This window comes from Amblyraja radiata, chromosome 32 (assembly GCF_010909765.2).
Source record: "Amblyraja radiata isolate CabotCenter1 chromosome 32, sAmbRad1.1.pri, whole genome shotgun sequence".
Classification (NCBI taxonomy): Eukaryota; Metazoa; Chordata; class Chondrichthyes; order Rajiformes; family Rajidae; genus Amblyraja; species Amblyraja radiata.
In genome coordinates, this window is record NC_045987.1 from 7,727,701 (window position 1) to 7,740,499 (window position 12,799).

A 12,799-nucleotide genomic window follows, 5' to 3' on the forward strand; every position below is an offset into this window, starting at 1 on the left:
GGACCACACTCTCTACACACCCTGCCCAATATCTTTGATGTCTCCAACAGCTGGTTTAAACCACTTTACATCTGCACAGAAAATGATTTTCAACCACTTTCTCAGTAACCTGGATGGCATAAGAGAGAATCAGATAGAACTGTGCAGATGACTCACTTAAATTGTATCACACTTGAACCAAGACAAAAACCAAATAAGTACGGGCTGTTGTTAATCTCAACCCTGTTACAAAGAAACACTGTCTTCATCTTCAAAACCACTTGACAGTTCAGGAACCCCACTGATTTTATTTTTAGGCAAACCTCAAGCTTTTAATACGAGTCTATTCTTCATGCAGCTCACAATTCATGCAGGAAATGAGAAAACTAAAAATAGGCTTTGTGTTCTTTCCAAAAGTTCCAAAAAGCTTTTTAAAAAGAAACGGAACAGAAAATTCAGCCTGCCTATATACTTGGGAGTGGCTAATAATTATGAGTAGTGGGCACCTCAAAACAATTTGAATTTCCAAGTCGCTAAACTTAAATATTTCAAGGAGTTATATGGGGGCATTATCACGCAATATTTGAGAAATCAAAGAAATTAAGTTAGGTACTAAAAACCTGGACGAGGTTAGGAATGGGATTCTAGAGTTCCCAGAATGGTCACCACTAGCAGCAGAGAGACAAAAATATGAAACAAACAAGAATCCATTATTGGGGCGCTTTTGGTGATCAAGGGGTTTTCAAAGGTGGGACTTTTAAAATAAAGTTACTTCAAGAGCATGAGCCAATTTGTCAATGAGCACATTAAGAGTTATGGATGAGTTCTGGAAGAGTTTTGTTGGTCATTGCTTTCTGGTATTTTTATTTAATTCACCAAATGTCAACTACTCCTCCCCTGACATTACTGCCAAACCACTGCAGCAATGTTGTGGAATGACAGGACAATGATCTGGTTTGGACATACATCCACGCCTTTTCAACACTGGGACAAAGTTGCTAAATTTCTGACCAAATGCATATGCTGTGAAAGCACAATGAAGATTGCATTGGTTTGCAAAGACCTACCACTTAAAACACCCACTCCCAAAAGAAAAATCTATTGATCTTGCATTAAAGGCCAGAATCCAGATTGTGCAAGTTTTATATTTTCCAGTCACATCAAGGATTTTGACAAGGTTGTGATTTAATGGGAGGAGTCAAATGTAAAGTTGTTGAGGGTGAGGACCAACTCCGCTAAGCGGAGGAGAGTGTCAGTGGCTGGGTATAGGTTGCTCCTCTGGTCGAGGAAGAACCGGAGGGCTCCGAGGCCATCCTGGTGGGGGATGGAGGTGTAGAGTGACCGGACATCCATGGTGAAGATGAGGGGGTGAGGGCCCAGAGAGTGGAATGCGTGGAGGCGGCGGAGAGTGTCTGAGGTGTCTAGAACATAGGTGGGGAGGGATTTGACCAAGGGGGATAGGATGGAGTCAAGGTCTGAAGAAGGGTTTCGGACCTAAACGTCGCCTATTTCCTTCGCTCCATAGATGCTGCTGCACCCGCTGAGTTTCCCCAGCAATTTTGTGTACCAAGGATTTTGACAAAGCAGGTTGGTGATGTCTACTGCCAATTGGATGAAGTGCTTCATTTCTAAATGGTCTGTAATTTAGAGTAGTCACCTTGAAATACTGTGGAACATGCAATGAAGGTTATCCCACAGCATTGTTGAGATAAGGAGCTCCAGGACCTCCTACACTGTTTTAATACATTTCTGGGATTTCTAACTCTCCTAAACAGGATAGTCTACAATAATCTGATTTGGTCCTTTGATCGATTTACCTGAACTGTCCAATTTGAAGAATTAAATATTAGCCAGGATACCATAATAACTCCCAAGAAATACAAAATATGGATGTTGGATTTTTGGGCAAGTTAGAATGCATTATGATTTAACATCAATTCTTTTTTTTCCAGTAGTCCTAACATAAAAAAAAGAGAACTCCATCTTGACTCCATGTAAACAGATGCAGAGAATGGGATAAATCTTTGACCAAATAGTCTGGGTAATAAAAACAAAGTTAGCAGAACAGAGACAAAGCAGAGAAGGCAAAGATGTAGCCTCAGCTAAATGTGCAAACAACAATTATATTTTAAGACCATAAGACATAGGAGCAGAATGAGGCCATTCAGCCCATCAAGTCTACTCCACCATTCAATGATGGCTGCTATTTTCCCCCTCTCAACCGCTTCTTTTGCCTTCTCCCCATGGCCTTTGATGCCTTTCCTAATCAAGGACCTATCAAACTAAGTCTTAAAAATACTCAATGTTTTGGCCTCCACGGTAGTCCGTGGCAATGAATTCCAGATACACCACCCTCTGGCTAAAGATATTCTTCCTCATCTCCATTCTACAGTTATATTATTTTATTCTGAGACATGCCCACTCTATCTAGGCCTTTCATTATCCAGTAGGCTTCAATGAGATCCCGTTCTCCTCATCCTTCTAAACTCCAGCGAGTACAGGCCCAGAACTTTCAGACATTTTACATATGTTAATCCAATCATTGCTGGGATCATGGACTCCTTTAATTTTGATTCACATTAACTTGGCCAGAGCAATGTGATTGGACAGAAGGCTTGCAAGATGGCTCACTATGACTTGTTATTCCAACATCAGGGAATGTTCAAAGATATTTGGAGCCAAGGAATGTTGTTATTTGCATTCATATAACAGAGGAGTTTAAATGATTCACCACTAAATCCTACTATAAAAAGTTGTGTGAATCACATTTAGAGTTTTAATTGCCAGACTAAACGTCCATTAATGTGCCAGTAACCACCGAACAATCGTCTGAAAATGTCCAAATGAACGAACAAACAGACCCTTGGTCTTATCTGAAAGTTCATTTGTTTCACAAAGCAGCACCCCTTCAGCATTGCTTTGGCAGGTCATCCTGAACTATGGCCAGAGATGAGACAAGAAGTTTATGTTTAATAGTCAGGGAGTTGAAGAGACTATAAACAAACAAGCTTGGCATTGGAAAAACACACTTCATTACAGGCAAGTACTCAAGAGAAGATTCTGCTGTCACCAACAGGTCTGTACCAGAAAGACAATTCTGCTGAATGACAAAACACAGACTTCACACAAAAATAATTTATTTAATAAATTATGGTTTCTGATGAATTGCATTGTTTGAAAATGGAAAGAAATCTCTTGCATCTTAGAATGAGGTTTGTATGCCTTTCTGAACATGAAACACAGCATGGTCAAATGCAGAGGGTGGGTGGGTGTAAACGAGTGTTGTTTAGAGGGCAAGGGAGAGAGGAAGCAAGAGTGAGAGAGGAATAATTAAACTTTAAGTTCAGCAGCTGTTTTACAGGCAAATGCAGAAGCCCGTATAGAATAGATTGTTTTACTCTTAAAAAAAAAAAGCAGTCAAGATTTCCCGTTCATTCTAGGTGCCAAACTGAATTCAGAAATGTAAAACATTTTCATTCTTCCTCCTCTTCGTTGGAATATCTGAAGAAACATTATGTCATTAGTTGCAGCTAACTAGATTCCAGCCATGGCCATTAATCCTGAAGCCATGACTCAGCATCCTGCAGGTAAGTGCTTGTTCTGAGTTTATTGATCATCAGATTTATTCACTTGGTCGATGGTGGGAGCTGCCTTTCAGGAATAAAGTCAAATTCAGTTTGCAGTCTCCTCGCTGTGTTTTATTTCAATTAAATGCAAAGTCTTAGAGCTGTGTGCCACTCTTGTTATTTTCCCCTCCCCTTAGACTCTATACCCATTCACCACCCATCCCCCTACCCGTGGATAAGGCTTGCTTCATCTCAGAGCCAGACTGTACACCTGATAAATTTCATCGGGGAATTCTTCCTGCTTTTCCTCTGCCAACACATTGAGTCCTGCCAGCTGCACAATGGTGTGCAGGGTGCTCAACTCCCGGCAGACGCTACTGTCCACCTCGTCCTCAATCACCCCCTCCTGGCTCACGTTGTCCTTCACGCAGATTATTCCATTTGGCCGAAGTCCTTTCTGACACCTCTTGAGGAACTGGGCAAGATGATCGTCAGTCAGGTGTCCTGCAACAAGCCCAAAGAGACTATAAGCTACAGAAAAAGTTGTCACAACTGCATTAATATGGTTCACGCTCTGGCCTATATTCACACAATCATAATGATAGCACAGACCCACTTCCTTCTGCTCTTTTCCACTGGCTTGCAATTTTTACATAGAATTTAATAAATACTTGATACTATTTTCAAAGGTACTACATTTGTTTCCTTCAGACAGCGTTCCAGAATCAGAAGAGTACTTTTGACAATTAAACCAAATTGGTATCCTCTGATTAGATACTTCCGCGATTGGAATCCTCATTCTTTTTTAAAACCATTGCGATTTTAGATATCTCTTACATCTCCCCTTGACCTTTCTACACTACTCCGACCCTCACCGCCTTCCCGGCCAAACCCAGGTCCGGACCACCGAAACTGCCGTGGTTGCCTCCTCATTTCCCTCCTCCTCCTCCCCTCACTCCCATTCCCTGCCCCAGGACCTACCCAGGTCATAGAGCAGCGCCAGGGCCTGGACAGCTTGAGAGCCCATTGTGATTGGTGCACTGTGAGAAGCATTGTAACATCATCACTGGACGCTCTCTGAGAAAGCGGTTTAGGCTTTTTTTGAAACTTTAAATCATGAATTACTTCGGAAATATAGGTCGGAATGCAATGGGAAGATGTTTATCACTCCGACGGGAAAAATGTGAGTAGAATATCTGAAGATTATGAAGGCTGTGGCGCAGCGTTTGGAAGAAGATAGGAAAAAGCAGAGCAGAGTGACACATTGCCGGCACAAACAAAGAGTTTTAGTAATATAGATATAGATATCTGCGTACGAGGCCTAACCAATCCTTTATTTGTAAAGGTTCAACCTTATCTCTTTACTTTTGTAATCTCTGCCCAGTAAAAAGAAAGTGAAAAACCCGATTTAACCAACTGTTGGAAAATTAGAAGCAGCCTCTCATTTCCACAAGGTCAAGTCTCAGAACTAATTATATCCATTGGTTATTTCACTACCCGATGTGCTACTGAGATACAAACATCAATAGCTGCCCAGCTGTGTGTTCAGTTAGCCACATTCAGCTTGGGAGAGGACAATCAGGCTCAACTGCCCCCTTTTACCAAGTCTTGCCACCTTGTGATCCTGAATGTCTAGGCACCCAATGGAATAAAATCATATCTGACAATTGGCTACCTAATAAACTATTGCATTCAAAGTTCTAGGTTATGGTTGGGAAGTAGTTCAGGGAGGCAGTTGGCATCTCGCACAATTCTATGATAATAGTTGAACACAAGATCGGCTGTGGTAGTCCTTCATTCATCATCATTGAAAACATTAGTGACGCAGTGGTGCTGGTTTCTGACGTGACTGTGGTAGTGACAGTATTAAATGCCAATGCATGTGCTTTTGCAGTTTGCATCATTCATTGGAGGCATGATTTTCCAATTTACTTCTATTAATGTAACTTAATAATGCTAAGAGACCAGGCAAAATAAGGTCATTTGCTCCCAGTGGTGCTATTGTGATTGTCCTTATTTGGCTCCAGTATATCTGCAACAGTGCTGCAGTGCTATTTTTTTAGGTGCCAGAGCTGTCAAACAGGGGCACCGACTCGCCCTCACTCTCCCGCAGTTCTGGAGAGACACAGACACAGACACACACCCACTCACACCTGCAATGGACCACAACTCTACTTCATTTCCACACCTTCACACTCCACACCTTCAACAAACGCTTCCTCGCCTATCTGGACTCTACCAAGGATCACAATCTTGCCTGCCGCCAGACCAGTCCCTCCACCGACCCTCCTTGACTCGATCGCCCGTCTGGAGTTCCATCTCTGGACCGCGGCGCCGCCTGCCCGACCACCACGAGGCTGAGATGGTCATCACGAGGAGCAGCGCCAACATTCGCTGCCTCTCTGACCCTCACCGCCTTCCCGGCCAAACCCAGGCCCGGACCACCGAAACTGCCGTGGTTGCCGACTCCCACCACCTCCCTGGGGCCACCGCCGCTGTTGCCAACCTTCACTGTCTCCCCGGGGCCACCGATGCAGCTGCTGCCGCCGACCCGTATCTCTACTCCAACCACCCCACGGGCCTCCACCAGCGACTTCGCCAACCCTCTCCTCCGGCCATCAGCGGGTCAGAGCCGTCACCTCACCAGAGTTTCAAGCTCAGCACATGGCCCACAACCTCCACGATGCAGGCAGCGTGTGATCTGACTCTGCTGGGTCCTACTGCTCCCCTCCCCCTCCTACAGGGAACCTCAGTAGTGAAGGGTCTTCCACTTCCCACTCTTTCAACCAGGTTACCCCGACCACACACCCGCTGGTTAAAATTCCCATTTTTTTTTTTTCCCCAAACAGAGGTGCCAGAGCAGCACTGCACCCCTGAACTGCAATCTGGTGAGTAAATACAACAGATCTTGGGGATACAAGCAAACTACTGCAAATACAGCAGTTTCTGCATGAAATAAACGATAGTTTCAGATTTTTTTTTAAAAGAGAAATTTCCTGCATTTTCTGCTTTTCAAATTGCATATTTTTAGCATCTGCAGTTATTTTGATTTTCAAGACATAAAGATGATTTTGTGTTGGCTGGAGTGTCCAGAATGAGTGATTTTAACCTCAGGATAGGTGATGTACTATTTATACCATAGATTTTCTCAGTCAGAGGATTGTGAACCTGTGGACTTCTCTACCAAAGGCATCAGTATAGGTCAATTAATTATATTCAAGAAGGAAGGAGGTATATTTCTTAATGCTAAGGAGATCAACGGGTATGGACCAAAGATGAAAACAGGGTGCTAAGGTGGATGATCACACTGAATGATGGAGAAAGTTCAGAAGAACCAACAGCCTACATCTGCTTCTACCTTCAGTATTCTCAAAACCAATTCTCTGCTTAAAATAGAGGCTGCAGCCTTGGTTCAATTTCCATCTCTCCTCCAAACCCATCCCTATCAGTTTTGGTCAACATACCGATCACCCATTGGATCCAGATGACATCGTATCGCTGGGGTTGGGGGATGAAGTCTTGCAAACCACAGCAGAAATAGTTGCCTACGCGTTTGCCCTCCTCCCCCAGGTGGGTCTTGGCCTTGGCCAGGAAGTCTTCTGTCACATCCACCATGTCAACGACTTTAAACAAGGGCAGAAGCAATCGTTTCGTGATTCTGCCGATCCCAGCACCACAGTCCAGTGCACAGCTAGCCCCTGCTTTCCCAGATCCTTCCTGTTGAGAACAGAAAACAGCTTGAACCAGCAGCAGTAGCGCAGGATGTTGTATATTCCTGTAGCCTGAAACGTATAGCTCTCTGCCTATACTGGAGTTCTAACCATGGTAGAAAAACAGAAAATGCTGGAAGCGTACAGCAGATCAAACAGAATATCTCCAGAACTACCTTCAATTATTTTATTTCAAAAACATCAGTTACTGTCGCAATTTAGGAACAAAAGGGCAAAATTTATACATAGCAGTTTTACCAAATGAATAATCTTTCTTTAAAAAAATTCATTAAAGAATAAAAGTTACTTCAAACTTCACAATTTGGTCTCCTCTACATTGAAGAAGCAAAACGCATATTGGGTGATCATTTTGCAGGTCCCCTGCATTCAGTCTGCAGGGACGATCCTGAGCCTACCATGGCGAGCCACTTTAATTATCAATTCCACTTCGATTCCAAACTGTCTGTCTGCAGCCTTTCTCACCGATATGGTGAGGACCAAAGTAACCTAATAGAACAATATCTTATCTTCAGTCTGGGCACTTTGCAATCTTCTGGAAGGAACACTGAATGTTCCAACTTTAGGTGAATTGCTCTCCTATTGTTTCCCATTATTATGCTTATATCCCCTTCTGTCCCTCTTTAAAATGCCTTGCTAACTGTCAGTTCTCATGCTCCAAACTACCTGACCTATCTTAACATCTCCATATAGGCTTTTTTTCTCTTAAATGTCCCTCTCCCTAGCTGTGGTTTTGAACTGTAAGCCCTCCAGTCTACTCACCCTCGTTTTGGGGAAGTGTTGCTGGCCCGAAACTGAATGGTTTCTCTTTCCACAGAGGCTACTTGACAGATTTTCTTTCAACAATGAAGATTTTAGGGGAAGATATAATGATTCATGGAAGATATTACATTGTAATTGAGCACATGAATTATCAGAAACTTGGAAAATAACCTAACCAGCAGCATGATAAACGGTGTGGCCACAATTTTTTGTGAATGAACAAAATGAAAGCTCTATTCAGTTATGACTGAAGATAGACACAAAATGCTGGAGTAATTCAGCGGGACAGGCAGCATCTTCGAATAGGTTACTCCAGCATTTTGTGTCTATCTTCGGTGTAAACCAGCATCTGCAGTTCCTTCCTAAACATTCAGTTATAACCATCTGTTTTCCATCATTTGTTCTAACATTATTTCACCCACACATTTCGACAGCTAAACGATTTGCCAAAATGAGACCTAAAGCTGGTTTAGTCATAAAAGTCAAAAGTTCGTGCAGCTTTTGTTTGTGTGTGGGGAGGGGTTTAGTGGACAGGGGGAAGAGGGGAATATGGTGCTTGGCAGGGACAAATGTTTAAGAACATACAAAAGATATTCCTGCACAGATGTTCATGGAGACTCACCCCAATAAACCGCTTCAGAAACCTCTTGGAAGAATTGATGTCAATGTTGGAGATATGCCCATATCCTCCCAACATGCCATCCACTGTTGGGGGGATGTTCTTCCAGTATTTCTCAGCTCTGGAGTAGAATCCTTCCTCATCACCAATCACATCGGCATTCATAATGCAGAGCTCCAACTCAAACAAGTGAAATTTGAAATAAAACTAGAAGCCTGTTGATGGGAAGGAGCAGAAAGGGAAATGATAAATAATTCCTTCATATTTAAGCTGTAACTACACAGATATAATGAGCGGGATCACTTTATGGAGAAACCTTAGATTTCCATATACTATAAGCAACATAATCATGCAGTGCACAGAACTGCCAGCATACCAATAAGCCCCTTTGTGAATTAAATCAAGGGATATAGGAACAGGACAGCAAAATTAAATTGATTCAAAAACTCTGCCATGATCTTAATCAATGATAACTTTGGCTCTAGGTGCCTTGGATGACTAATGAAATAAACTAAAATTAAAATAAATAACGTTTCAAAAGATAGGACAGATTTTGGCAAATGCGAGTCATGTAAAGAACAGCAAAACAGCAGATTGAAAAAGCTACAAAAAGAAACTGCACAATTTCACCCAAATAATGAAAATAAGGAGATGGTGGTTATGATGAATCGTCAGTATTTGGAGCAGAAAATAGCATGCGTAACATCTTGCATTAGGAATGCAAATTGATCAAAATAATTTGATACACCATAACAGAAATGAAGACATTCTGCACACCAAGGATCACCTCATCTCCAGGACCAGATTGGTTGCTTCCCAGGATTTTAAAAGTAGATTAGAATACTGCGAGATTATAGCGAGGGAATCAGCAACATTCATAGAGTACTGGAGTCATACAGCATGGAAATGGGGCCTTCAGCTCGACTTGCTGAAGGCCCCATTTCATGCCGACCAACATGCCCCACCTAGACTAGTCCTACCTGCCTGTGTTTAACCCATATCCTTCTAAACCTATCCTATCTATGCACCTGTCCAAATGTTTTATAAATATGATACCACCGGGGGCACCGTACGATGGCTGCTCCGCCGGCAGTCCGTTCGATGTTTCATATTTTTTTAATTTTTAGTGTTTGTTGAAAGTTTGTTTTAATGTTCTCTGGTTTGTCTTATGTGGGGGGGAAGGGGAGGGGATCGGGGGAACCTTTTTTTCAGATTATTACCTTGCCGGAGATGTGATTAATTTTCAGATCGCATTGTCCGGGAGCTCTGCGGCCTTCCATCGATGGAGCTGGAGGCCTCCTCGGACTGTCGTGAGCCCCACCGCGGGGCGTGGACTTAACATCGGAGCTGATCCATTGCCCGGGATCGCTCCAACCGCAGCCTGCGGACTTACCATCAAGAGCTCGCAGTCTCGGGAGAGGCCGAGTCGGGAAGCTCCAACGACGCAGAAGGTTCGACCAGCCCCGACGGGAGTCAAGATCGTCCCGTCAACGGAGGGCTCAAGGTCCCCGACCACGGGAGAACAAAGGGAAGGGACTTGAACTTTATTTCACCTTCCATCGCAGTGAGGAATGTGTAGGAGTTACTGTGGTGGATGTTCATGTTAAAATGTGGTTTCGGTGTTCTGTTGCTTTTTATTTGTATGACTGACTTGGCAAATTAAATTCCTCGTATGTTGCAAAACATACTTGGCAAATAAAGTACTATTCTGATTGTACCCGCCAACTACCTCCTCTGGTAGCTCACTACATATACCTTTGCCACCCTTTGTGTAAAAAAGTTGCCCCTCAGGTTCCTATTAAATCTCCTCCCCCCCCCAAACCCATGTCCTCTGCTTCGGATCTGTATCTCAGTACCAACAAGTATTTGCTTTCTATTACTGTCATTTATCTCCTACTAATAACGTTCCCTGAGCAGAACAGCGATAATTAACAAGCATTCATTTCCCATTTTGAAACTCAATGAGAGCAATTATATCACCTGGACAACCATAGTCTATCACAAATATTCCTTGGTTTGCTCCAATTCTCCCCCTCGTCAACTTAAAACACACTTACTTTCTCATTTTACACTTCCGATGAACTCAAAACATTATTTCTTTCTTAACAGATGCTGTCCAACATGATGAGTATCCCCATTTTGATTCTTATTTCTATCATGTTGGAATGCTGTTGTTACAGATTTAATGCACAAACACAGTTTGGCAGCCCTTCTGTGAAGGTGACATTCAAAACAGCTGACAAAGCTCAGCTCAGAAAGCTTGTTGATTGACAATACTTGACTTCCCTTCCCCCTCCAGTGGTGTCAGGGGTTATGGGGAGAAGAGGGTTAGGAGGGAGATATAGATCAGCCATAATTGAATGGCGGAGTAGACTTGATTGGCCAAATGGCCTAATTCCACTTCTATTACTTATGAACTTTCCAAAATAAGACAGAGGTTAAGGCATGTGGTATGGTCAGAAACAGACCCTCGGAGGGGGGAGACACTGCAACCGGTGAATATTAGTAGAAGTAATGGAGTAAGGTTTAAATTTGAAGATTTTACGTTATTGGATTTATGACAATCTTAAGTCATAGGCCTTCCAATACTAGATATTTAAGGTGTGATGGATAATCAGGATGTATGATTAGGTTATTGATCATGTTCTAACAGATTATGAGATCATAAATAGTTTTTTTTAAATCACAAAAACAAAAAATGTCTGCAGAATTTTGAATTGTTGCGAAAGCTATTAAATATTTTTTAAATAAACTGGGGATTTCTGTAGGTAGAGAACATGTAAAATGAAAATATCCATTCAGATATTTGATTCCACTTCAGAGCACAAATCATTGCCGGGTCACAGTGAATCCATCAAACAGACAGTAATTAAATTATTTCCTTGTGGAGCGTTATAGGAAGGTTAGTCAGAGGTTGGAAAGTTAAAAGTCGCAAGTGGAAGAGTGAAAACGATGCAGTTTTCTGAATCGCAGCAAAGGGTTCAGCGGAGGATGATGGCACAGACAGGCAGGATCCGCAGTGAATGGGGACACGTCAACTCCCAGAATAGTCTGAGTGTTTCAGCAACTGTGGGTCGGGACAGATGGCGAGGAGCCTGCTTGCTTCCCAGTGAATTCCAAGGCTAAATCGGGAAAGCTCCCACCTCGGCAGCTCGACATGAGGTGGTGGGGTCTGTGAACCTTTCCAGAGGACAGTGTTAGAGAAGTAAAGACCCTCCATGGGGCTCCAACATGGGGGTGGGGGGCGTCTGGCGGTGGGGGGACGGTCCGACCGGGACAACTGCATGGGGAGCGGAGGAGTGGTGGAGAGGGAGGGAGTGCTAGTGGAGGAGGGGAGAGCCGCTGCAGAGTGAGTGAGTGAGGGTCGCTGTGGACGGAAAGGCTGGGCGACTGGGAGCAGAGGAGGGCAGGGAACGGGGAAGCATAGGGAGGGGGGGGAGTGTAGGGGGCGGCCCGTGTGGCGAGGCAGAGGGAACGGACGCGGGAGACAGGCTGCCTACCCTCCGTGTTGTTTCCAGAAGCTTCCACACGGGCGGACGTGGTGCTGAGGCGCCGGCAGCTCCCGAAGGCCGCAGGCTGCCGTCTGCCGACTAACGGCCACTGCACGAGGAGCGCCCCCCCCCCGCCCACCGTGACGTCAGCGCGCCCGCCCCGTGACGTCAGCGCGTACTCACATCCCCACCACGGTTGCTATGGCGACGCGTCCTTATGACGTCACGCCGATAGAGCCACTCAGCCACATGGAGTCACTCAGCTGGCCCTTCGGCCCGACTCATTCAAGGTGCCCCATCTAAGCTATTCCACTTTGTCTGTAATGGACACAAAATGCTGGAGTAACTCAGCGGGTCAGGCAACATCTGTGGGGGAAAAAAGGAATGAGTGACGTTTCGTGTCGGAACTCTTCTTCAGATTCATGAATCTTCTGAATTTGTAGACTGTAGGGCAGTACCCTGCATATCGCCAACTTGGATGTGTTGTGCATACTAATGTGCTGTTAGTGCCCCCTTAAAACTGTCTAGTGAAGGTGATTTGACTATACTGTTGTCTAGTTTATTCCATTCCGTTAAGGTTCTTACAAAGAATGAGTTCTTATAAATATCTGTTCTGGCGAATGGGATTTGCATATCATTTCCCTTTCTTGTTCT

At 43.9% G+C, this 12,799-nt stretch overlaps 1 protein-coding gene and 1 long non-coding RNA gene across 2 annotated transcripts; both read right to left on the minus strand.

Moving 5' to 3' along the window:
• Positions 1-3,099: 3,099 nt before the first annotated feature.
• On the minus strand, positions 3,100-12,338 carry ntmt1 (N-terminal Xaa-Pro-Lys N-methyltransferase 1). Its single transcript, XM_033048660.1, has 4 exons — positions 12,155-12,338; positions 8,658-8,869; positions 7,010-7,262; positions 3,100-4,049 (listed from the first exon to the last, which is right to left on the minus strand). Exons 2-4 carry the CDS (start codon positions 8,817-8,819, stop codon positions 3,793-3,795), a joined length of 672 nt encoding a protein of 223 aa, XP_032904551.1. The 5' UTR covers positions 8,820-8,869; positions 12,155-12,338; the 3' UTR covers positions 3,100-3,792.
• On the minus strand, positions 6,387-6,999 carry LOC116990731. Its single transcript, XR_004416621.1, has 2 exons — positions 6,904-6,999; positions 6,387-6,430 (listed from the first exon to the last, which is right to left on the minus strand). It is a non-coding gene; the product is annotated as an uncharacterized LOC116990731 (long non-coding RNA).
• Positions 12,339-12,799: the final 461 nt, after the last annotated feature.

Bases quoted from the DNA above. Each gene is read 5' to 3' on its own strand.
- ntmt1 (XM_033048660.1), bottom strand. From the start codon at position 8,819: ATGAATGCCGATGTGATTGGTGATGAGGAAGGATTCTACTCCAGAGCT. The intron at 7,263-8,657 runs GTGAGTCTCCAT...TGTTCTCAACAG, and splicing joins TTCTGAAGCGGTTTATTGGG to GAAGGATCTGGGAAAGCAGG. The intron at 4,050-7,009 runs GTATGTTGACCA...GGCTTGTTGCAG, and splicing joins CTGGATCCAATGGGTGATCG to GACACCTGACTGACGATCAT.